The 27,260-nt window shown below is 40.9% G+C and overlaps 1 protein-coding gene across 1 annotated transcript in view; it reads left to right on the top strand.

The window, feature by feature from the left end:
• The window catches only part of LOC124873382 (inactive N-acetylated-alpha-linked acidic dipeptidase-like protein 2), a 677,436-nt gene that overhangs the window by 215,051 nt on the left and 435,125 nt on the right, over window positions 1-27,260 (top strand). The window contains exons 3-5 of the mRNA XM_047373999.1: window positions 719-895; window positions 1,990-2,173; window positions 8,510-8,671. Coding sequence (XP_047229955.1) covers window positions 719-895; window positions 1,990-2,173; window positions 8,510-8,671 — 523 coding nt within the window. The remainder of the gene's footprint in view (window positions 1-718; window positions 896-1,989; window positions 2,174-8,509; window positions 8,672-27,260) is intronic.

Raw genomic sequence — 27,260 nt, 5'->3', positions numbered from 1 at the left:
TGCATTTTACAATGGATAATGTAAAATACTCAATTTAACTTAAAGCAGACTGTTTCTACAAACATTTGCAGCAGGAGTGAATTCCAGCATGGTAGCATAATAGGATGCGAACTATGCAATAATTGAAGTCATGAAGTTTTTTGCAACCAAATATTCTGCAATCAACTGTTAGTGGTGTCATAACAAAGCAGAAGCAATTGGGAAGAACAGTAACAAGGAACATCCTGTTAGTTCACCAGATGTACTCTAAAGAAGCAGAAGCCAAGAGAATTAAGCTGTGGAGGTAGCTATAGCTGCGAGGGACTGCTTGGTTGACTGTAGAGCAGGGGTTTCAAACTTTAGCACCTAAGGACCGATGTCTTCAAACTATTACTGTACATGTGTTATGTCTTCAGCACATGTGAATCACTTAAATTGGTCCTTGCCAGGACATTACAGAACTTGATGGCATCTTGAGGAGGCACTTCAGCCATTTGTTTAAGCTAAGTTGGAGCAGCGGCATATCTAAAATGTAAATCATTTTGGTATCAGAGTTAACCCACAGTTAATTCCAACTCTAACCCTGTTCTAGACCAAATAAAATGGACAAGCTGCAGTGTTGATCTATCTTGAAATATCTTTCTTCATTGATACCTTTCTCTTGATCAGACAGCTAGGTATTCTGTCTATGTTTCTACAAAAGCCATCGTTAAACATATTTTGTGTCTTTGTGTTGCAGGTGACTTCATGGCCTATAGCAAGGTGTGTGATGCCCAGACTGGGCCCCTGGATGGAGAAGTTTTGCACTGCTCTGGATCCTTGGAGCTTGACTGGGACCTGGACAAAGAGGAGTTGCAGGAAGCAGGGCCATGCAGTGAGCGCAAGAAGATGCAACATGGTGACTGCCAGAGATCAGGTCAGGCATTACTTGTATGTTTTATAAGGTTTGTGTAAGCCTTTCAACAATAAGTATAGTTTGTCCATTGCTTATGCTATAATTTAACTAATCATGCTAACTTGTGAATTTGTAGGCTCACATTTAGTTTATAAATGTTCTAACTAAAACCAGATGAATATAACTGAATGTGTGATACATTCATTAAACATTTTGCTGCCCTAATGAGAACCCAGTGTGCATTGTCAGAAAATATTTGGAAAAATAAAATAATCATCATAACTCACCAAACCTGAGTTATTTTCTATGCTCTACTGTTTGCTGTTTAGGTGTGTAATAAGGCTGTGCTGAAACGCATGCAATATTCATCATCCATTGATGAGTATGATTCATGATTTTTGTAATGCAAATGTGATTCAGTTTTGTGTTGTTGTTGGTATGGAGCTGTAGTGCAGATCCCTGCCACGTGCTTTTGATCTGGTTGTAAAAAAATATTTTCTGTAAATATATTTCAGGAACTCAAAACAAACAATTAGACACAATTGATCTACTTACAAAAGCTGTAGCAGTTGGAAGGCTATAAGTTGGACTTTATACTTATATTTTAAATAATTGAATTTACTATATTTATTTATGTTATATTGCCATTATTGATGACCTTTTCCAGTTGTTTGAAGTAAATGTTGATTTCAGTTCAATGCATTTATTTATGTATTGATTTTTTTAGCCTTTATTCTTCTTTTTATTATTTATGATCTTCATTTTAATGTTTGTCATGATCAATTGCTTAGAATTTTCATGTCAACCTGTAGTGACTCTTCATCATCATTAACAAAACTGCATTTTCTCAGTTCTTCAGATACATGTCTGATCTAGTACCTACACACTTCTGTAGATTTATTTCCATGATAAGCCTTGTTTAGATCAGTAATTAGTTGATTGATTGATTGATTGATTGATCGATTGACAGATTGATTGATAAGTCGGAGAGGATCTAGTTAGTAAATCACTGCGCTACACACTCAACCTTTCGTCCCTGAATAATAAAGTTGTTTTTTTTTCTTTTCAGTTTCTGTACAAACATCTTAGTGTAATAAACACATTTTGTGATTCAGGTTGTTCAGACACTGGTCCTGACCCTGACCCTGACCCTGAGTTTATGGAGCCGATCCCAAATTCTGTCTCAGTTTCACCACATGGAAGATTTGAACGACTCCAAGAAGATCCCAACTATATCTCTCACTTTACCAGGACGACAGTTCACAAAGGCCAAAGACGACTTCACTGTTTCATACTCAGGTAGTTATAGAACCACTTTGGTAGCCCTACACAAGGAATATTTGTTACAGTAATGCAAAAGATTTACTTGTTAAGTGTCATGTCAAACAATGCTAACAAACTATTTCAGCCTAATATAAGATAATGTCAATATTTTACTGGTAATGACATGTTCAAAAGTTTTAATCTGTTTAGATTTAGGCATAGCTCACATGTTAAAAATGATTTAGCTGGGAAGTTTGTAACTTCTTATGAAATAAATATTAGCCTTTACACTCCATGTAAAACATACAGTTCCTCAGATGTTTCCCTTTAATGTTCTTCAGTGTAAAGGAAAACATTTCGAGGAGAATGATGACAACACTAGATATTCATATAATATCTTTGACTTGTCATGTTGAAGTTAAGTGTGACCTTTGTGAAGGCAACAACTATGGCCTGACACTTCAAGCAGTTTGAATGGTTTATTGACAACAAAAGGTAAGTAAATGTTTTGTTCAGAGTTCAGGTATGGGTCCAAAACAGCACTGGGAATGAGGGGTAGGAGTTAGTGAGGGAAACAATACCCAGTTAATAATTAAGATAGTGAGATGTTAGTTTTTTACTGTTTCTGGAAATGGCAGAGTTTAGGAGGAACATGGATATATATATCCACTGGAATGGAGGTTGCTGGGATGTGGTGAGTGATACAAGTTGGTTATGATTCTACTCTGTTGCAGATGAAGGTGGAGATGAGGGTGGAGCATTGCATGGTGGACATGCAGGTGAGTGATACTGACGGAGCTGTGGTGGGGTCAAAAAAGTTAACCAGGAGGGAAACTGGAGAAGCAGTGATGAGATTGATGGAAGGATTCCCAGAGTGAGTTTCCAAATGTATTCTGATGACTAGGAGGCAGCAGAGTGAGATCCAGAATGGAACTTTGGACTGGAAGCAAGGGTAACTGCGAAGAAAGTAACAAGGGGGTCAGCAAAGGAAAATAGATAACTTGAGCTATAATACTAGAAGGCCTGATTACCACTCTGAGAAAGAAAGGTCTGGCATCTGCTTCAGGGAACCCACTTGTCTTTGCATATATGTTCCTCTTGATTGGATATGATGAAGAACAACTGTGAGGAACCACCTGCCAGTCAAAAAATGTAATGAGAAGAGGTGCATTAACAAACACAATGAGACAACTGGCTTGACTTGTAAGATGTGGAAGATGGGATGGACGTGGATGTGAGCAGAAAGCTTGAGTTGAGGCAATGATAAAGGGACCTAGGAACCTGGTTGAGAGCTTCGTTGTAACAGGATTTTAATGGAAAATCTATACCTGATAACCAGACTTTCTCACCTGCAGAGTATATGAAATGTGGGATGCATTTCTTATTTGTTATATTCTTGTTCTGAGCCGATGTTCTTTAAAAAGCTGTCTTGGTATATTTCCAGACTCTTTGGCAATGTTGGAGATGGGTGTGAACAGATAGAAATGTGGAATCTGGGAAGGAAGATGGAACGAAAGATGGCTGATAACCAAGAGAAACTTTGAATGATGAGGCCAGTGGTGGCAAAGATGTGTGAATTGTGTGCCTACTCCTCCCAGGCGAGATATTGGCTCCAGGTAGCTGGTGAGTCTCTAGTGTGTGTGGAGTTCTTAATTCTTGATTCATACATTTGCATTGTACATTAGTTTGCCAGTGCAAACCTGATGTGCGATGGGGTTTGGCATCTAGGGCGGAACAGAAGTCTTTCCAAACTTGAGCAACGAACTTGGAATATGACCAGAGAAGATTTTAATAGGGATGCCATGAAGTCTAAAGACATGATGAATAAGTAGTCTGGCGATTTCAGCAACAGGATGGAAGCTTGGAAAGAGTGATGAGAGGACAACTCTCGAAGAACCGGTCAATGATGGTGAGGACGACTGGTGTATTTCTGGAGTTGGGGAGACAAGCGACAAAATCAAGAGCAATGTGAGACCATGGACGGCTGGGAAGTGGCTGGAGAAGGCCTGACGGATGACGATGGGAGCTTTTGGTTCTGGCACAGATGGTACAGATGGAAATGAAATCTTGAACATTCTCATTGAGGGATGGCTACCAGAGGTGGTGATGGAGGAGGCCAGTGGCTGATTCCAGGGTTTCTAGAAAAAACTATTGGTACGCACTGAATGGATGGCTTTGGAATAGATGGAACATCTCTTTCTTTCTGCTCTTGGTGGAGGAGGATGCTTTTTCTCTGTCTCCCACGCCCTTCCATATCTGCCCTGCTTCAGCTCTGTGTCTGGTCTTTCTTTTTGGAGCCTCTCTTTGCATATCTTCCAAAAATTCTGAGTTATGGATTTGGTCAGCTGGTCTCTCAATGCAATTGATAAAATTGAAGACAGGGTGAAAGGGAACCCTCATGTCCAGACGGGACATTTTTCTCCAGATACACGATGGACTCCTGGCAGAAGTGGAGGATTGTGTTTGTCGATAATGTCAGTCGAGGATGTCGAAGATGTGTACACAATTGGATGTTTGATAACAGGATTTCTGCTTTTTGGAGTCGGCAGTTACCAGGCATATTGAGAAATTCGGAAAACATTGGCAGGTGTTCTGGCCATTGTAAGGCTGCCTGGCATGTATGATGGGATCTGCAGAGCGGTCAACACTCAGACTGAGATGTTACGTGAGCTGAATCGCAGACTGGATATGATCCTTACACAGGATCGCAGGCAGGTTGCAGTTCCAGGACTCAAGGGCGAAATGGGATAAATCTTGGAGAAAGTTATTTGCTCGGATCTGGCGGAAAGGACCTGGAATTTGGCTGTTTGGATTCGCCATTGAGAAGCACCAGCGAGACTTTCAAGGTAGATGGAAAACTAAGCGTCGGCCTGACCCAAAACAATTCTTGTTATCTGAATCTGGGTCCCCTGTATGGCCTTGGATGGCCAGCTATCTTCAACTTCTCCTGGATGTTATGTAAACAAGATGCTCTGCTCCCACTGCCCCCTCCCTTTCCTGAGGACATCTGTGGACCTGCTCAGAACGGCCGGTTGATGAACATTCCAAGGTACTGTCAAGAACAATGGCCTCTGTGACAGTGCTTCATGGATTTACTTGCACACACTCACATGCACACACACACATGCCCAAGATAAACATATGCACCCCCTCACACCGCCTTCACCGGATCCCCTGCATGATGTTGTTTTGTATACGTGTTGCTTCTTTGTGCTGAGGTTTTTTGCAATCTCAAACTGTATCCTGCTAAGGATAAAGTGTGAAATATGACTTTTTTCCCTCTACTTACCTAATGTGGCCTTCTTTCTCATCTAGCAAGGGCACCGCCTGTGAGTGGACAGCAAAGCCTCGGTGACCCGTCCCCCTTGTCTTGTGTCATGCTGTGTGTCTGGATGGGTTGTACTGTAATTCTAATTTCCCCCTCGGGGATCAATAAAGTATTTTTGAATTTGAATTGATAAAGATTACCAGGGGGTCCCCCTCTGGGATCTGGTTTGTCCTGGAAGACTTCTTCTCCAGAGCCCAGGAAAACAGAACCTATGGTGCATGACTGGGGAAGAATGGATTCTACTTCACCAGTTCTAGTTCATCTGAGAAGAACTGGGGAGAGCGTTTGGTTTGATGTTAGGGGAACTGCAGTGGTGGATGATGGTGAAATTGAAACGTAAGATGAATGAGGACCAATGGGACTGCCGGGAGTTGAGGTGTTTAGCTGACTGCAAGTATGAATTGTTCTTGTGATCCGTCCGGACAATGATGGGTTGTTCTGGTACTTCAAACCAGTGTGCCTTCCCTCATCAAGTCCCGGTTTGATCGCCAGAAGCGCAAGGTCTCTAATGTTGTAATTCCTCTCTGTAGGAGAAAAGTGTTTGAAGAAGATTGCACATGGATGGAGCTTACCATCAGATAGGTTCTTTGGGACAGGATGGTTCCAACACCACAATCAGATGCATCCACCTCTAAGACGAAGTAAGGTGAAGAATCAGGATGGGCAAGAATGGGTAGTGGCGGACAACCTCCAAGTTTTCAGCTTCAACAGAGCAAACAAAGGGTTGTTATTAGAGGTGAGAGCAGTGAGTGGGGCTGCAACCAAACTTAACTCCCTAATGAAGCATCTGTAGAAGTTAGGACAACTTAATAAACTTTGGAGCTGTGTATGGGTGCTGGGTGTGGGCCAATCCTGAACTGGTTTTATATATCTGGGTTAGTCTTTACTTGTCCACCTTCAAATATATGGCCAGGAAAATGATAGATTCATTATGAAATTTGCCCACTTCAGTCTTCATGAAAAGGCAATTTTCCAGGAGTTGTTGGAGGACCTGTCTGACGTGGAGTTTGTGTTCAAGCTCTTAGAGAAACTCAGAATGTCATCAAGGTAAATGAATAGGAAGATGTTAAGAAAGCGACTGAGGACATCATTAATGAGGGCTTGGAAGACCGCAGGTTTATTGGTTAGACTTAAAGTCATGACTAAATATTTGAAGTTAACAATATGTATTTTGAAAGCAGTTTTCCATCCATCGCCTTCAGGAATACGGACAAGATGGTATGCATGGCGGAGATCTAAGATTATAAAGGCACTCAGATGGAAGCGGAGCATCAGGAAGAAGGCCAATAGCACTGTCATAAGTGACAATGTGGAGGGAGAGATAGAGCCAAATCTTTACAAAAAACCCACTGTATTTCGTGATATTCAGGAGGAACAACTGAGATATCTAAAGAGGAGGTGGTCTTAGGGGAATTGGGAAGAACAGATGGAACAGCTGAAAGCAGGTACATGGTTGAACAACTGGAGCTCCATGATTGTGAGTGATTCTGATCAGTTTATATGTAGATTGTGTTTCTGAAGCCAAGGGTTACCAGGCCCAACAGAGGAGTGGTCCTGTCTGATAAGTGATGGTCCTTTTATTAATAATTGCCTCTGCCCCCATAAGACTTATCTTAAATAAGGCTGATTACATAAGAGATCTTACTAGCATCTTCAGTGAAACAGCGGGGTGAACTGCCAAAAACCAGGACACACTGGAGCACGAAGCCCCGACAACAGTTGATTTCCTTTGAAACGTGTTTCATTAGGGGGTAAACAGTGTCCCAGAAAACTGGAACAAAGGAGGAGCCAGAATGAGCTGTGAAGAGAGCAGACATGGAGGAGTTAGAATCCAAAAGTCTGGAGGTTAACTGTTGAATTTGTTTGTGTAAAATACCCAGGGATTGAGCTAAAGAGTTGTAATAAGTTATTAATAAGGAATTGTGATGATCGAGGAATATGCCTTGTTCGCAGAGAGTGGTCCATAGTTGTGCCACAGGTTCTTGTCGGCAAGTCTGACACTTGTGCAGGCGACCACTATGGACAACTTAGAGCGCTTTGAATGTTGACAACAATAGGTACGTTTTCTTCAGGGTACAGGTAAAATTACTGGACAGGATTGGGAATGAGAGGTAAGAGTTGGTGAGGGAAATGATACTTGGACAATCATAATGAATGTGAGATGTTAGTTTCTTGCTGTTTTCGGAGATGGTTGAGTTCCAAGAGGAAGGTAAATATATACATGGCAACTGAGGTTGCTGGGTTGTAGTAAGTGAAGCGGGTTGGTTATGATTCCTTGTTCTCTGTTCCGGATGAAGGTGGAGATGGTGGTGGGACATTGGAGGGTGGACGGGCAGGTGAGTGGTGATGATTGAGCTGTGAAGGAGTCCACACAGTGAATCCAAGAGGGCAGCTGGAGAAGTGGTGAGGAGATTGACAGAGGGTTTCCCAGAGTGAGTTCCCCAATGAATTCTCATGACTAGGAGGCAGTAGAGTGAGATCCAAGACAAAACCATGGACTGGAAGCGACATTAACTGTGAAGAAGACAACAAGGAGGTAAGCAGAGTAAATTGATAACTCAAGCTGTAGTACTGAATGGGCTGATTACCAAAAGGGGAGTGAGAACGGTTTGGCATCTACCTCAGGGAACCTACTACTCTATAGGCTCCTGCTGATTGGACTTGATGGGGAACAGCAATTAGGAAACCCATGCCAGTCACACCCTGTAATGAGAAGAGGTGAAGGCACACGCAAACACATAAACCCGCACACAGCCCTGTGGATATGACACAACACGAAATATTATTCTATATCACCTCCAATAGTAGAAGCATAATGCTTGGTTTTCCACATGTCATATATGACTTTTTTAAATGTAAACAACAAATTAAGATGATTAACATTCATTTGAATTCCCTTTTAGAGACTTTTCGTTTGAGTATTATCATTAATTTGAGTATTTGTTTTTGTGTGTTATTATTGCTCAGATCAAGTCATCTAACCTGACACAACTCCTTCACCCATTTTCTGGTATATACTGAGACCTCCCTGCTTTTGTCCATAGGTATGTCCTTGCAGGGGTGGGAATTTTTGTCCTTGGAATCCTGGTTGGGTTGTTCACGAATACATCTTCGAAACGTCAAACTATTCCTTCGCCCGAAAGCTTGGACCTGCTCGAAGAGCTGCTTAGGGGAATCAAAGCTGACAAGATAGATGCCCTCCACAAGTAAGTTTGCATAATACTCAAAGTAAAACAACATAGCAGCTAGGCAAATGCTGATTTTACTATGGAATATAAAAGTAGGTCTTGAGGAGTGTCCTATTTGATAAAACTCTATATTGAAAGTTGTTCCTCTTGTGTAAAGGAGGATGTGACAATTGTGTTTAATATTCTGTAGACATATTAGAGATTTGTATGGAGAGAAGTGTAATTACTGGCTTGTACTTTTAAGTCAAGTCTAGTCAAGTTTATTTATATAGCGCTTTCCAGCAACAAGGCACTCAAGGCGCTGTACATAAGGAAAAACATCACAATGATACAGAAAATCAAACAGAAAGACACATCAAATGACAATCCTTGGGGGTTTACTGGTAAGAGCTGGTTCTAATCCAATCTTTCTAATAAACTAAAAATCTATGAATCCTTCGTAACTGGATCAATGGTATAAAACAGTTATAGTCCAAACTTTCAATACTATGTTTGGGTTTTACTGGTATGAAATAGTTGTAATACAATCCTCCTAAGAAATCTGAAAGACTATGAATCCTTCTAAGCAATCTAAAAGTCTGTTGTAAGTGTCTTGTGCTGAAACTAAAGAAGCTGGGTCATTGGTGTACAAACAGCTTTATTACAAATTTTCAGATAGTAATAATATTTGGCTTTCACTGGTAATACTCCGGAGAAATCTGAAAATCTATGAAAAGTAATGAAATCACACATTTAGGTAAAATAAAATAGGAGGAAAAAAAATCCTATTTCAGACTCTATTTGTAGCAGAATACAGTCTGAAGTAGTACAGAAAACCTCAGCAGGGGTAAGCAACACACACATAAGTAGAGATTTAGCAAGGGGACGGTGGAATCTTGAGGGTACAAATATATATAAGTCTGAGTGTGTTTGCAAGAATTACTGTCAACACTGATAGAAGCGCCATTGTCCTTGAGAAGAGAGGTGGAAGTGTTCAATCGGCCTCATAGTCCTATCAGCACACAGCTGGTAGGGGAGTACTGGGGAAGAGCGTCGTGTTTATATAACATCCAGGAAATATTTTGTCGATAGTGTCGAGGTAAAATAATGCTATCATTGATATCCTTGCGGCCTCAACCTCACCCAGTCCGGATGTCATGAGAAAGAACAAATGAAGAGCAGGAAATTAAGATTAACACAAGTTTAATTTGGAAGATAATAAGTCCAATGATTTCCAATGCAAAATGAATACATACAGAATAACACAAAGAAAGATAATTACGTAAGGCCTTACGGAGAGATCGCAGGTTTCAGCAAAGCATGGCTGTCTCTACCCAGATATCTGACTCATCACAGTTGCCAGAACATCTTTATCATCTACTTTAAAGCTTACTGACTGTGCCTTCCCCTTATGCAGTCTGGTGTTGTAAATCAGCCAAGGTCCCTTGGGGTATCTATACCATGCCTAAAGGTCAACGTTTATTGCTTTATTGTCCCTACAACCAGCATTTACTGCTTGCAGTTGTAGAGAACTTCCTAACCTCTGTTTCACCCTTGTTCCATCCTGACTCCTGCTGTGACCCTGTGATTCCTCCTCAAGGCTCACTCATATTAAATCTCAGTTTAATGTTCCCACATGCAAACTAAACTAATAGCATGAAAGTACATGATTTTAATTCTCAACATTAGCCAGTTAGCAAAAGTTGCCAAGGCCACATTGGGGCCCAGATTTAGAAGGCATTTGTGAATTTCCAATTACCTTAAGAGTTTTACTGGTATGTCTCAATTGCGAATCCAAATAGCCAAATTTCTGGTACTTTCCACAGATCTCAAGTGTACAACTTCTCCAAGATAATATGCTTTAACCTCCATCCAACATCAACAGTGCTTTGAACAGCTCCCCACGTTTTGCAAATCACTCCATAAGCCAGGTAACCACCAACTCCAAAAAGCAGAAATCCTGTTATGAAAAGTCCAAATATGTACACATTTTCTACGTCCTTGACCGACATCATAGTCAGGCACACAATCTTCCACTGCTGCCAAGAATCCATTGTGTATCCAGAGAAGAACATCCCGTCTGGACAAGAGGGTTCTCCTTTACCCTGTCTTCCCATCGAAAAATTTGGTCAATTACGTTGAGAGTCCAGCTGACCAAATCCATAATTTACAAGTTTGGAGGATTTTAAAAGCGAGGCTCTGAGAAAAACACAGACAAAAAGCAGAATTAGGGATCAGAAGGGAGGGAGGGAGAGAACACGTGTTTTCCACTGAGAGAAAAAGAAAAAAAGAAAAAAAAAACTTTTAACAAAAGGGTCAGAATTTTCAAAAAATAGACTAAGTTTAATAGATCATTGTAAAAAGAATGTACACCATCTTTCAATCCCATTATTTTATGTGCCAGGAAAAAAAGTATCTACTCTTTAGTGGGTTTAAAAATTATTTAAGTCTAACCTCACATGTATAAAAAAAAAAACAACTGTCATTATTTAATAAATAAAAATGAGCTAAATGGAAAAGTATTAAAAGAATTAGGTTCACCCCTGTTGATTCAATAGGATCTGAGTGCATGTAGCATTAAAATGCTGCTAACAAATGCACTTTAATAACTGACCTCAGTTACCTCTCATAAAGCAGGAATTTGCAGCTTCAATGTATGCAGGTTTTCATGTTAACACAATCCTAGGAAGAAAACATATCAGCAATGCCTTAGACAGCCAGTGCTACCCATCAATCTGGAAATTGTTATCTGACCAGTATCAAACAATTAGAAGTCCATGAATCTAAGGTGAATAAAATATTCACATTAGGAACACACTGAAGTTATTTGGCAATCTTCCTAGGATCGGTTGTTACATCAAATTCACCCCAAGATCAGACCATACAATGGTCAGAGAAATTACAAAAACAACCCAAGATCTCAATATCAGACTCCATATGGTTCAGTTAGGATGTTACATGTTAAAAAGAAAAAGACAGAACATTATTGTTTTGTTTGGAAGGATTTCTAAGAAGAAAAAAAAAAACTGGTTTGGATTTCCAAAGTTGCATTTGAATAAACCACATACACCGTTTTTTGGACAGCTGAAACCTGTAGAGATGTTTGGCTATAATGCTTGTTTAATAAGAGCAAACAGAAAATTAGTAATTATGGCATACTTTGCAGCCAAATGAGCTGAGCACCTCACAGTCATTGCATCAACCGCAAATTGATGCAGTGACTGAGATAACATACCCTTTGACTATCTGAGACAGTCAAAGTATCACAGAAAAAGTTGTTCTAAGAGTGTGTGGTGTACGTAGTTTTTCCCAAGACTGTCTTGACATTTCTTTTTCCAATGACTAGGTCTTTATCCTTAAATGTGGCCTGTTTGCTGGGGTACTTTTATTAAGAAGTAGCACACAAATTTATCAGATTTTACATATGTTTCCAACCAAAACGTTGTGCGCAAAGTAAAGATTTCTGAACTGTAACAATTAATGTATTGATTGTCATCACTTAGGTTTGCACAAATTTATCTATTATCTCACATTTATAAATAAAAGTGTCAAACAAACTCCCATATCATCTTTTAAACCCACACATGCTACATATTGATGATGATTTATTTGTTTCTGTCTGTTAGTTCTAAAATTGGTTGGTTTCTCTACTCATTGGGGTTTGTTGATTAGTAGCATTTTCATTATAACACTCATTTGGAACTGTTCGTTTTTACATACATCTCACCTTATTTTGACACTCCGCTGAAACTCCTGTTCTGTCTGAAGAAAAGTAACCCCAGATTATGTTGCTGCCAACATTGTGGATATGATGTTCTTTTTGGTAATGTCCTGTGTGTTAGTTGTGTTGACCTTTCTTAGACAATGATTGTACAATTAAGTCCTTGGGAACTTTTGCTGTTGCTCAGCAAATCATGGCTTTGGCTAACAAATGGAAAAGTGCAAATTTCAGAATGATTGGACTTTGATAGTTAAACTTCATTTCTGGTTAATCGGATTCATTATAATTATTTTATGTGTGTAACCCAAAAAACTGAGGGCTAAAATTAAATCAAAAGGTGCTTCAACAAAGATTTAGCTTAAGAGTGTGCACACAACTGTGGCCACTTTGCCTCAACTCCTTGTTATATTTTTCCTCTCCAAATAGATTTGTTAGTTTTTTTGTTAATTGTTAGTTGTACAGGACATGGACTACATTGCCAAAAGTATTTGCCACACTTATGGATGTTCAATATTGGAACAACAGTTTTACACTTTCTGGAAAGGCTTTCCAAAAAGTGTTATTTGGTTTTTGTTTTTTTTGTTTTTCCAGCAGTGCATCAGACACTGATGTTGGACAAGAAGGCTTGGTTCGGAGTCTTTGCTTGAATTCACATTGGAATTTACTGACCACCTGAGAGCGACGCATTCTTCACAAATGTTTGTAGAAGCAGACTGTATGCCAAGGTGCAGGAACTAATAAACCTGTGACCACTGAAGTGGATCAAGCAGCTGGGTTCAATGATTTAAATGGCTGAGCAAATACTTTTGGCAATATAGGGTGTCATATTACAGGTGGACATAGTTTTGAAATGATTAATAATAGTCACATTTTTCTCATAGTAAGCTGGTATTTTAACAGTGTTCTATACCCAGTATGTATTTTAACTGTCTCTGGGTAAGTTTTACCTCAATTGTTTCCTTGTCTCATCACATGTAATGTCATCTAACAGCACAGATGTTAGCTAGCAGCAGTGACAAACTGAGAGACAAGCAGACAAATATATTAAAATTTCATGAAAGATGTTCTGGAGACAGAATGACTATGTTTACTGTGTTTTACTATGTTAAAGTAAAGAAATAATGAGATTGGACCGTATTTAAACAGATTTGTCTGACTAAACAGGAGAAATACTTCTGTAAGAATTAATTTTTCCTTGGACTGTAGGATTATCTCATGCTAAGAAATTATTTTAGTTGCATGGATAGATACATACTTAGTCAAGAGCAATCAGTGTGTGCTATTTGGAACAGTCTTTTCACAGAGAAATGACTTCTGCTGGAGCTTATTATTTTAGGTTTCATATCTGCCTTTTTCCTCATCCAGATGTTGTTTTTTCCCTTTATGAATAAATTGAAGTGAAACACAGCAGATTTTATTTTTTTCTCATCTGTCATTCAAGAAACTTTATGCAACCAGTTCTTTTTTCTCTTACACTTCAAGGAAGCACGAAAATGAAGCAGAACATAAATTCTGCTATGATACTTTAGATAAGTTTATTGGCACATTAATTTTTTTAAGTGTTTAGTGATTGGTCCTGTGGTCTGATTAATAATAGTCACAGGTTCTGGACAGGAATGTTAATAGATAGGAAAAACCTAATCTAACAGATAATGTTTTAACAGGATTATATGGATATGAATAACAGTTTTGTTATAATATCTAGCAGCCCAGCAAATGTTGTATAAGTTGGATATGTTGCAATCCTCTTTGTAAAATGATCCGTTCCAGACAGTGTTCAGAAAAACTGTACATTGTACTTTCACCAAAGATTTGACTGAAGAGAAGAAAATATATCAAGAAGAGCAGAAAATAAAAGTTTGATCTGCTTAGATGACCTTGAATGCTTTAAAATGAAAACCAAAACTAGAAATATTTGGAAGAAAATGAAAAACTATTACTTAAGTGGATCACAGAATATCCAAAAGTTAAAAAAACAAAAAACAAAACTCCAGCGTAATCGAAGAAGATATGTATATACTCTGACAACTAGAAGACACCTACATGAAGCCAAGCTACCAGCAAGAAGCCTCGCAGGAGCTGAAGAGTTTACAAACTGCCAAAGAGTTTGGCTAAAAGAGAATTGAAGCATTTTATTGACTGATAGAAGCAACCAATCTCATGTTTTGTCCATTTTGCAAACAAAGGGCAATAGAGCTTCAAGGCATATGAAAAGGCAATACCCAGATAAAATATAATTAAGTAACCATAGTATCTGTAGTATTAAACAAGTATTAAATCAAATATATAGGATAAATACACATTTAGCCCTGATTCCCATATGGATAGATTATCCCATTTATGTGACTAAATCACCGGCATACATCATCTAGCTGTGTATTATGTGTAAAGAAATTATTATGTTGCAGCAATAATATAATACTGCTTTTTTAGCATAGATAAAAAAAAAACAGCTCAGTTTAATAACTGGTCATTCCAGCCATTGACTTCACTGTTATTATTGTCCAGAAAATGCTTCAAATATCCTAAAACTCTGTAAGCTTATCTATGTTGTTTAGCTTATCTTTTCTAATGCAAAATAAAAAGTCGTTCCCCTGAAAAGTTGTGCTGTGAGAAAAAATTGTTTTCAAATTCCTTAAAAGGCTACACACCCTTAAATATCCAAATATCCCCAAATTAAGTAAAGATTTTACATTTTCTGCTATGTGACAGGCCATGCCAAAACCAGGAATAAGTCTACTCAGGGTCACTTTGAGTTATTTACAGGCCCTGAAAGAGTGGACTCCAAGCTTTCCAATGGTGTCAAACGTGTGGAAATCGAAAAAGAATTGAAGAAAATATGACCATATGAATGTTGGTATTTCCAAAGTACTTTAAAAAACAGGCTTCAAACTTTTGTTAGAATCACCCTGGATGCTGGGCGGTAACAAAAGCTGTTAATTTGAATAAGTTTGTATAGCTTGCTGCAACACCGCCACCCCCACCACCTCAACAATGTTTGTCAAGAGAAGGTCCAATGCAACTGACTGCACTGTCATTGAACTCACGGCGCTATTTTTCTATGTAAAGATATTTTTAGCAATGCATAACAATATTTGTGTGCATTTCATATTGTTTAACTTTCCAAACAATTACAACACCAAATTTAATGGTAACACACACAAGCAAAACTAAGTAAAAAACTTTATTTAAAACACTTTACAAAATTAAGAACGGTCAACTGTTTAAGTTATTTCTTTTTTTTATTATGTTATTTGTGTCTGCAAATTGCACCGTGACTGCATCTTGATCTGAAATTAACATGCTGATATATGTTGTTGCTCTTTTTAATTGTTCCATTTGTTTTTTAAAGGAACTTTTCAAGTAAAGTGTTTTATGGTCCATTTTAAAATACAAACAAATTTAACCAGTTTTCCAGGTTGCAGCAATCAATCACTCAATAGGTGGGACAATAAGATAGCAGGTTGGGTGTTGGTGATCAATGTGTTTGTCTGATCAGAATGCAGGTAAGAATAGAGCTATGGGCCAATAGTTTACACCTTTCGAATAAGTGTTTCTGAATGGGAAATTTTGTCAAAATTCTGAACAGTGGAAACAAAGAAAATATTTCCCTCAGCTTTTAATATTTGACTGGTCAGGTTTACATGAACTTGTCCGCTTCCCTAAAAATGCATGATTAATTTTCATTATGATGCATCGTAATAGTTTTTTTTTAAGTTGTCAATCACAGCCCATGGGAAACTGAAAGGTATGCCTGCAGACTTCAATGCCTCCGATCAAATAAGTTGTCTTGGCGTGTTTTCTTTTAATTGGTGTCTTCTTGGTGGATGTTGTCATCGCTGAAGTTTCGACTGTATGCCGGTTTGCTTCAAGATGTCCGATGATTCTCATGTCCCTTTCTGCTGCTAAATGTTGTACATGAGCTCTTGAGAAAGTTTGCGGCTACAGGACTGTATCCCAGTGAAGAATTCTCCTTTCTTCTCCCGTAGCATTTACAGTCAAAGTTATGGGTCCTCTCCATTTCGCTGTCTCTGTCTTCAAATGTTGTGAAGGCAATAGCTTCTGATTTGCACATTTTGCTTTGTATATGTGGTACTTGTGTTTCTGAGGCTCCTGGTTAAAACACACACAGACACATACAGCTGCTCTTTGACACTCTGGGCTGGGAAAGGAGAGGAGATGTGATATGATGTAATCGGATAACTTTGTTTTTTAAACCCTCACATTTTCAGGGTGTTATTGCCTGAAGGCTACACATTCACTGCCCTTAACCTGCAGCCTAGGAACATCTTATGCACAGTGAAATAAGAGGACAGTGGAAAATACAGACAGAGGGCAGGGAAAGTGATGACAGAGAAGGTTTGCATTTGGACCATTATAATGTCATTAACACTTTATTTCATTTCCTATTGAATGCTAATACGGCTTTACTTTTGCTTTAAGTAGCATAGAAATAAAATAAAAAATTGGCACACTGATTGATTTGCTATATTTTGAGGTAATTAGGGATGTTTTGGAGCAGGTTAGTAGCAGTGTAGACAAACTGAGATGGCTTTATTAAGTAATTTCAAACAAAGAAAATACAAAGAAAAACAAATACATTTTTGGAATGTTAAGTAGGAAATATCAGGACAAAGTATATGTTGAGGTATGTTGAGGATTGAGGGTGTACTACGAAGGATATGAGTGATGCTTTAGGGACATTTTGTTTATAAAGCAACTCAGTTTTCTACATCACATTTCTTATGGCAAGTTCTCAGGACTGTGCTCAAAAAAGTGTAAAACCCAATTACAAAGTTCATGTACTATGACCACCTCCCTAAGCGAAAGTTGTCTATCCTTTTGCTGCCCTGATCCATCAAGACATGGTTCCACTAGACCCCTGAACATTTGCAGGGGTATGTGATACTGAGATGTTTGAAAGGTTCTTTAAGTTGTGAAGTGAAGCTCCATTAATTTGACTTGTTTTTCCAGCACACCTCACAGATACTTGATTGGTTTGAAAATTGGGGAATTTTGAGTCCAAGTCAACACCTGAAATTAATCGTTGTGCTCCTCGAAAGATTCATGAGCCACTGTTTTGCAAAGAGGCAACAGCCATTGGGGTTTACTGGTTCCATGAAAGAGTGTTCATGATCTGCATCAGTGCTAAGGCAGGTGGAACATGTCAAAGTGAAATTCACATGGATGGCAAGACCTGAGGTTTCCCCATCAGAACATTACCCAAAATATGCCACTGGCTCTGTTGGCAAAGCTGCTTCTCACAGTTCATACTGGTACCATATTTTCTCCAGGTAACTGGTGCACATGCACCCATCCATGTACTGTAAAAGTAAATAGGATTCATTAACCGAGGCCACATTCTTGCATTGCTCCATGGTCCAGTTCTGATACTCACAAGCATTGTTGGTGCTTGGTTTGTTGGAAAGTGTTTAGTCACAGTGGTTTTTGGCTATGCAACCCCTATGCAAAGGTGGAGTGTTACCTTTCTGCCAGAACAAACATTAACTTCTTCAGTTATTTAAGGTACAGTAGCACCTCTTTTGACCAAACAGGCTAGTCTTCTCTCTCCACATGCACCAGAGAGCCTTTGATTGATTGAAATTCACTGTGTTAAGAAGACATATAAAAGACAGCATATGTTACAGCAAATTCTTTAGAAAGTTATCTGGATCCTCATGTTTTACTTAATAGTAATGCAGTGTAGTAAATATGGGGCTGTTCCACAAAAGAGGTTCCAGTTGTTAATCAGGGGTGGTGTGAGAGCCAGTTCTAAATGGTTCTGTAAAAGCAGCTGTTTGCTTTTCTACCACCCAAGAACAAAGTCTGAACACATAATTACATAATAAAATGTGTAATTCAGTTTTGTTTGTGTATTTTTGTGAAGTATTATATTATATGGAGACAATTTAACCATGTAGATACTATTATCTATTCCATTATTCCTGCAAACAGATGCCCAAATATTACCACCTCAGTCTTAACACTGTTTTAAACCAGTGGTGCTTATGAATGTTTCACAATCCTAATCAACTGATTTCTCATCCACACCAGCAGCTGGAAAATTGGGGTTAAATCCAGCCTTTAGAACAAGATTGACAAACACCACCTGAAGATATTAAACGGCCTACAGTGTTAAAGAACTCCGTCAGAAATGCCATTTATTGATTCATGGTAATATAATGAGCTGTGAGCACAGCTGTAAGCCACACATGATCGACTAAAATTCCATCAAGGGGGATTTCACAAGAAAGATACAGGAAGATACAAGACACTCAGGTTATGTTATTCTGATGCAAATTCTCACTGAAGCACAACATATATATATATATATATATATATATTTTTTTTTTTTTTTTTTATTTATTAATTTTATTTTTTTTTTTTTTCCTCGTACTCGTCGTCTTCCGCTTATCCGGGACCGGGTCGCGGGGGCAGCAGACTCAGCAGAGACGCCCAGACGCCCCTCTCTCCAGACACCCCCTCCAGTTCCTCCAGAGGGAGCCCAAGGCATTCCCAGGCCAGCCGAGAGACATAGCCCCTCCACAGTGTCCTGGGCCGACCGCCTCCCGGTGGGACGTGCCTGGAACACCTCCCGAGGAAGGCGTCCAGGAGGCATCCGGTATAGATGCCCGAGCCACCTCAACTGGCTCCTCTCGATGTGGAGGAGCAACGGCTCTACTCCGAGCCCCTCCCGGATGGCCGAGCTCCTCACCCTATCTCTAAGGGAGTGCCCGGCCACCCTATGGAGGAAGCTCATTTCAGCCGCTTGTATCCGGGATCTCGTTCTTTCGGTCATGACCCAATGTTCATGGCCATAGGTGAGGGTAGGAACGTAGACCGACCGGTACATTGAGAGCTTTGCTTTTCGGCTCAGCTCTCTCTTCACCACAACGGACCGGCACAGTGCCCCCATTACTGTGGCAGCCGCACCGATCGGTCTGTCGATCTCCCGCTCCATTCTTCCCTCATTTGTGAACAAGACCCCGAGATACTTAAACTCCTCCACTTGAGGCAGGAACTCCCCTCCAACCTGAAGAGGACAAGCCACCCTTTTCCGGTCGAGTACCATGGCCTCGGACTTGGAGGAGCTGATCCTCATCCCAGCCGCTTCAAACTCGGCTGCGAACCGCCACAGCGCATGCTGTAGGTCTTGGCTAGAGGGGGCCAGCAGGACCACGTCATCCGCAAAAAGAAGAGACGAAATCCACTGGTCCCCAAACCAGACCCCCTCCGGCCCTTGGCTGCGTCTAGAAATCCTGTCCATAAAAGTTATGAACAGGACCGGTGACAAAGGGCAGCCCTGCCGGAGTCTAACATGCACCGGGAACAGGTTCGACTTAGTGCCGGCAATGTGTAACCAAACTCCTGCTCCGCTCGTACAGGGACCGGATGGCCCCTAATAAAGGGCCCCCGATTCCATACTCCTGGAGCAACCCCCACAGGGCATCACGAGGGACACAGTCGAATGCCTTCTCCAGGTCCACAAAACACATGTGAACCGGTTGGGCAAACTCCCATGAACCCTCGAGCACCATGTAGAGGGTATAGAGCTGGTCCAGTGTTCCACGGCCGGGACGAAAACCACACTGCTCCTCCTGAAGCCGAGGTTCGACTATCGGTCGGACTCTCCTCTCCAATACACTGGCGTAGGCCTTACCAGGGAGGCTGAGGAGTGTGATCACCCTGTAGTTGGAACACAGCCTCTGGTCACCCTTCTTATGTAGGGGGACCACCACCCCAGTCTGCCAGTCCAGAGGCACTGTCCCCGACCGCCACGCAATGTTGAAGAGGCGTGTCAACCATGACAGCCCTACAACATCCAGAGACTTGAGGTACTCAGGGCGGATCTCATCCACCCCATGCCACCGCGGAGCTTTTTAACCACCTCGGTGACTTCAGCCTGGGTGATGAAAGAGTCCAACCCCGAGTCCCCAGCCTGTTTCCACCACGGAATGCGTGATGGTAGGATTGAGAAGATCCTCGAAGTACTCCTTCCAACGCCTGATAATGTCCTCAGTCGAGGTCAGCAGTCTCCCGCCCCCACTATAAACAGTGATGGCGAAGCACTGCTTCCCCCTCCTGAGGCGCCGGACGGTTTGCCAGAATCACTTCGAGGCCAACCGGTAGTCCTTCTCCATGGCCTCACCGAACTCCTCCCAGGCCCGGGTTTTTGCCTCTGCCACAGCCCGGGCCGCCGCACGCTTGGCCTCACGGTACCCGTCAGCCGACTCAGGAGTCCCACAAGCCAACCACAGGCGATAGGACTCCTTCTTCAGCTTGACAGCATCCCTTACTGCCGGTGTCCAGACCTTACGGCCGCAGCTACAGGCAGCAGCATCGACAATAGATGCGGAGAACATGGTCCACTCGGACTCTATGTCTCCAACATCCCCCGGGATCTGGTCGAAGCTCTCCTGGAGGTGGGAGTTGAATACATCCCTGGCCGAGGGCTCCACCAGGCGTTCCCAGCAGACCCTCACTATGCGCAAGGGCCTGCCAAGTCTGTCCGGCTTTCTCCTCCTCCAGCGGATCCAACTCACCACCAGGTGGTGATCAGTGGACAGCTCAGCCCCTCTCTTCACCCGAGTGTCCAAAACATGCGGCTGAAGGTCTGATGATATGACAACAAAGTCGATCATCGACCTCCTGCCTAGGGTGTCCTGGTGCCAAGTGCACTGATGGACACCCTTATGTTTGAACATGGTGTTCGTTATGGACAATCCGTGACTAGCACAGAAGTCCAATAACAAAACACCACGCGGATTCAGATCGGGGAGGCCATTCCTCCCGATCACGCCTCTCCAGGTGTCACTGTCGTTCCCCATGTGGGCGTTGAAGTCCCCCAGCAGAATAATGGAGTCCCCGGGAGGGGCACTATCCAGCACCCCCGACAGGGACGCCAAGAAGGCCGGGTACTCTGCACTACCACTCGGCCCGTAGGCTGAAATGATAGTCAGAGACCTCTCCCCAACCCGAAGGCGCAGGGATACAACCCTCTCATCCACTGGGGTAAACCCCAACACGAGACGGCTGAGCTGGGGGGCAACAAGCAAACCCACACCAGCCCGCCGTCTCTCCCCGTGGGCCACTCCAGAGTAGAAGAGAGTCCAACCCCTCTCAAGGAGATGGGTTCCAGAGCCCACGCTGTGCGTGGAGGCGAGCCCGACTATTTCTAGTCGATATCTCTCGACCTCCCGCACAAGCTCAGGCTCCTTCCCCCCCAGCGAGGTGACATTCCACGTCCCTAGAGCCAGCCTAAGCATCCGGGGATCGGGCCGCTGAGGTCTCCACCTTCGTCCGCCACCCAATCCTCTTTTTTCTTTATTTGACCAGACAAAAACATAGCTAAACTCCAGACTTTTAAACATGGCATTCACAACATTTTGATTAGCTGCTGTTCCCCATAAGCCTATCTTTGGCTTCTGATGAAAATTGTTATTTTCTTCGGTCAATCATTGAACAGGTGCTGGGTTGGAATCAGTGTTTTTGGGGCCAGGGTTAGAGTTTGTCTCAGTGGACACAGAAAGAACTGGTGCTTAATAAGCTCTAGCCCCAGTGAAGCACTGGAACATGAGGGTCTCAACTGTGTTCCTCAGATTGATATGCCATTCATCTTGTAAGTGGCGTATCTGTTGAAGTCATGAAATAGTTCTGCTCTGCTAATTCTGCTTGTTGGGTAGGTGAGACTTAATGAGTTCATCAAGGCCCTAAATACTCTTTAATGCAGGTTAATTCAGTTTATTTAGGTAGCAGTGAGTCACAACATTCTTGTCTCAAGGCAGTTTACACTGTAACACTTAGTGTTAGCATTTTGGATCCCTACTAAGATCTCACCAGAATGCACTCTTGGTCCTCATTGCTGGTTATAAATCAGATTTATTTTGAATTAGTGTTAAACTTCATTAGTGCTGCTGGATGAGGATTAGCACCATGTGCCCATCCTCCTCAGAATGAAAGGGTGTATAGCCATCCTGAAGTTGGTAATAAGTGAAAGAGTTTTATTATCTTGGAGAATGAGGTAGGTGATCAACATATGGAAGGGTGTATTATTATTATGTATAAGTGAGTTAATTCAACACTCTTAACTGTGTGGTGAAGGTAGAACTCAGCAGACAGGCAACACTCTCAATGTACATTTTGACTTTTAAAAATTATGGTGAGGAGTGGATAAAAAATGAAAGAATTAAATTATGTGATATAGCTTATATGCAGCTGATAACAGCTGAACTCACCCTTATGAAGGAGTGTGTGTAGATAAATTATTTTAGAGGAATCCAGAAAAAAGGCACTGCTCTCCCATTACAAGAAGACACTTGAGATTTGTTGGACATTTAGAATTGACACAAATGTAGCCTGCATACTACCTAGGGAGGTAAAATCTATTGACTAATTTGGAAAGCAAATTGGGTTTACTGGCAAATCATAAAAATGCTGTTTGCAAACGTTTCAAACAAGAACAATTTAAACATCTCAACAACTGCCACAAGTCGTTTCTCCATTTAACACAAGAAGCCCCTTGTATTGACTACTAGCGTCTCAAAGTTATTCTACACCTGCAGGACAAGCATCCTTCGTAGTAGGTACAGCAGCCATTTGCTATGCAAACATGATTCATAGCCAGACACCAGCTTCTCTCAGCATTGATGTTGAATCTTAGCCCACTCCTATTGGGTAAAGGTCTCCAGATCATTAATATTCTTGGGTTTGCGTACTGCAACTGGCTTTTTCAAACCCACCATTTAGATCTTCAATAGAGTTCAAGTAATGGCGACTCTAGTATATTCCAGAAAGCCATTTGACACCAAGCCTCAGTGGAGTTTAAGCTATGTTTTAGATTATTGTCCTGTTTGAAGGTACAACGATGACAAAATCTTCAACTTCATCACAGACCGCATAATTTTCTCCCCAGAGTAACTGATACTTTATTAAATCCATCCTGTCCTTCACATGCCCCAGGTTTCCAGTTCCACAAGAAGCAAGGCAGCCCCTGAACATCACTGAACCATCATCATGCTTCACTGCAGGCATGTTCATTTATGTGCATGTTTCATTCATTCTTCTCTAGACATGGCATTGATTCATAGTCCCATAATTTATTTATGTACTGTAGTTGGGAGAACATTGGAGCTGATCTTTCTTGTGCTTCTGGGTCAGTAGTGGTGTATGTCTTGGAGTTAGAGCATGGAGTCCTTCAGCGTTGAAAATGTCCTTTACAATGGAAACCGAAATCTTAATGCCTGCTGCCACCAAGTCTTATTGCAGGTCTTTTGCACTCATTTGATGGTCTTTAACCACCACAAGGAATTTGTTCATAGGTTACTCTTTCTTTGGCAAAAAGCCATTTTAACGTTTTTCTGCTGTTTTTTTTTTTTTTTTTCAGTGGATCTAAGGGCCTTTATTTTGTCACATTTTCTTTGAAAGTAGGCAGACAGGAAAAGGGATGAAGAGGGGGGAAGACATGCAGTACAGATCTGCTTTCTGTCTTTGCCAACGAGTCTCTGTACATGGACCACATGCTTTACCGCTGTGCCAGTGCCGCTCCCGTTCACGCTATTTTAACTTTTAAACCAACCTTAACGTGTGAACAACAGTGCCTTGCAAAAGTATTCACCTCCCTTGGCATTTTTCATTTATTGTTACCTTACAACCTAGAATTTAAAAAGGATTGTTGGAGAGTTTGCACTATTTGATTTATAGAACATGCCTACAACTTTGAAGATTCGCTGTCTCTATGAGCTTGCCACATCTTGCCAATGGGATTGCTTTAGTAGTATGTTTCAGTTTATTGTCCTGCTAGAATGTGGACCTTGCAGTCTCAAATCACAAGCAAATTAACACAGGTTTGGCACCTTTCCTGTGACCAGTTTCCCTGTCCCTGCTGCTAAAAAAGACATACCCACATCATGATGTTGCCACCACCTTGTTTCACTGTAGGTATGGTATTCTTGTGGGGATCGGATGTGTTGGCTTTGTGTCAAACATAGTTTTCCTTGGTGGCTAAAAGTTAAAGGTTTAGTTTCATCTGATCACCTTCCTCCATACATCTGGGAAGTTGCCCACACTCAAAACATACCTTCCTGTTTTTAATAAGTGATGGCTTTTTTTCTGGCTAGTCTTCCATAATGCCTAGCTCTATGGAGTATAAGGCTTATTGTGGTCCTATGGACAGATACTCTAGTCTCTGCTGTGGAACTCTGGAATTCCTTCAGGATTACCTTGGTCTCTGTGCTGCCTCTCTGATTAATGCCCTCCTTGCCCAGTCAGTGAGCACAGTTGGTGGGCGGTGCTCTCTTGGCAGATTTGTTGTGGTATTATGTGCTTTACATTTGAAAATGATAGATTTGATAGTGCTCTGGGGGAACATCAAAGATGTGACAGCCAGATTACACACAGGTTGAATTAATTTCACAAATTATGTGACTGTTAAAGGTAACTGATTGCACCTGAACTTTGTAGGGGCTTGTTAGAGTTAAAAAGCTGATAATTACAGATCAGTGCAAAATAAGACACTTGCCCTTGCAAACTTACTTGCAAGGGCAAGTCAAACTTACCGTTGCAAGTAAGTTTGACTTGCAAGGGTGAGAGCCAGTCCTCTGCTAAACAGCGAGTTCCTTCTCACACACCGGGAGAAGGCCTTGCACAAACCTTTTATTTACAACTCACATTCTTACAAGTAAAAAGCGGGAATCGGTTCAGCCAATTCTTACAGAGATTTCAACTTAGAAGAGTGGTCATTCCCATATATGATATAAGCATGTCATGTCCAGGGATTGATCCACTCCAGACCACATTCCTTAACTCTCTACTCCCTTTTACACACTGAAAAACAATCACAGGAGTCATCTTAACCAGAGTAGAACTTAAAACATAAACCTAGTTTAAACTAAACAATTATAACTTATATAAATTTTTCTAACAGGGCTTTATTGCAAAAAGAGTGGATATTTAAGCACATGTAAATGTTCAGTTTTTTCTTTTTTTTTTAGGTATATTTTTCTCATTTCACTTCATCAAATTAGACTATTCTGTACAGATTCATCACATAAAATAAATTTAAAAAAGCATTGAAATTATAGGTTGGAATGTAACAATATAGGTAAAACACCAAAGGAGGTGTATACTTTTACAAGGCACTGTATGCCTCCAACTGGATCTCTATAAACATGCAGTTTTTCTCCTATCTTTTAGTAAAATTTTCCCTTTTTTTGTTTTTGCAAGGCAATGATATCTTTGTTATGGTAGCCAGGAGGTGCAAACCAGCATTACAAAATCTGAAACACTTTTAAAAAGCAAGAGACAAATTAACATTTCAGAAAACAATTTAACAAGACAAGAAACACTTTTACAACTCCCAAAACAATTTTACATTTCGGAAAACAAATTTACAACGGAAAGGGAATGTACCTATTCCTAGGCTGACCTGAAAGTGATTACGGGAGGCTCATGGTGACCCAAGATGGACAGCAATTGAGTGGCGTTTGCCCTGTTTTCTGAACTACTCATTCAGCTGTTTAGATTCTGGACTGCAATAGGTGTGACCATTGTATATAGTCATCCTTAAAATATATTTCAAGTGCTAAGATATTACAAATGACTGGACAATAAAACAGGAAATCATGAATATATTCGGCAACTTTGTAAAATATAGATGGCAAATGTCTAACATTTGCGGGCTTTAATTTTGAAATTCAACATCAGATCTTGATGAAATTCGATGAGTGAAATCTGGAAGTGTTCTCTTGTCATTCTGAAGAGTGATCACACTGTGTGTTCCCAGTGATCAATGGGAACACACAGTTTTCATGCAATAAACACAGTAATTTAGGGAAAATAAATGTAAAATGACTTATTTTTAAGGTAATTAATTTTGAAATTCAATTCAATTCAGTTTTATTTATGTAGCGCCAATTCACAACACATGTTGTCTCAAGGCACTTCACAAACGTCAGGTACATACATTCTAATTAATCCTAACCATTGAACAGTGCAGTCGGAGTTAGCTTTTTATTCAAATTGGATAAAAAGTTTTTCTATCTAAGGAAACCCAGCAGATTGCATCCAGTCAGTGACTTGCAGCATTCCCTCCTCTCGGATGAGCATGTAGAGACAGTGGACAGTCACTGGCGTTGACTCATACTGAGCATGCATGTAGCGACAGCGGAGAGGAAAAACTCCCTTTCAACAGGAAGAAACCTCCAGCAGAACCAGAACCAGGCTCAGTGTGAGCGGCCATCTGCCACGACCGACTGGGGGTTTGAGAGAACAGAGCAGAGACACAAAAAGAACAAAGAAGCACTGATCCAGGAGTATTTTCTATGGGAAGGAAAAGTAAATGTTAATGGATGTAGCTCCTTTAGTCGTTTCACCTAGAAAGAAAGAACAGATAAACTCTGAGCCAGTTTTCAAGGTTAGAGTCTGAAAGAGAGCACATAGAGTTTGTTACAGTTAAGCTCAGTCAATCGCCATGTCTAGGAGAGAGAAAGGGTTAAACACTAAAAGGCAGGGTTATGTGGATCATCGGTAGAGGGTGAGCATTAAGTTATTGCTAGCAGAAGCTCGAACGATTCTCCACTCCAGAAAGGTGTCACAGGTAGACACAGAGCCAGGCCAGGTGTAGCTTCTAGGAAGAGAATAGAGAGAACAAGGTTAAAAGCTGAAATAACAGCAAATAATGCAAAATTGGAGAGTAGTGTGAGAATGTAGTGAAGAGGGTGAAAGTGGTCATTATGTCCTCCAACAGCCTAAGCCTATAGCAGCATAACTACACAGATAGTTTCAGTTCAGATTATTTAGTTAAACGGCGCTTATTTACAACAATGTCATTTCAAGGCACCTCACAAAGGGTCCCACTGATGGTCATTGTTATACTAAAAACCACAAGGATTGGGATACCTCTCTCTGTTA

This window comes from Girardinichthys multiradiatus, chromosome 9, assembly GCF_021462225.1.
Source record: "Girardinichthys multiradiatus isolate DD_20200921_A chromosome 9, DD_fGirMul_XY1, whole genome shotgun sequence".
NCBI lineage: Eukaryota > Metazoa > Chordata > Actinopteri > Cyprinodontiformes > Goodeidae > Girardinichthys > Girardinichthys multiradiatus.
The sequence above is the reverse complement of the archived record's forward strand: the minus strand, read 5'-3'. Positions and strand labels throughout refer to the sequence as shown.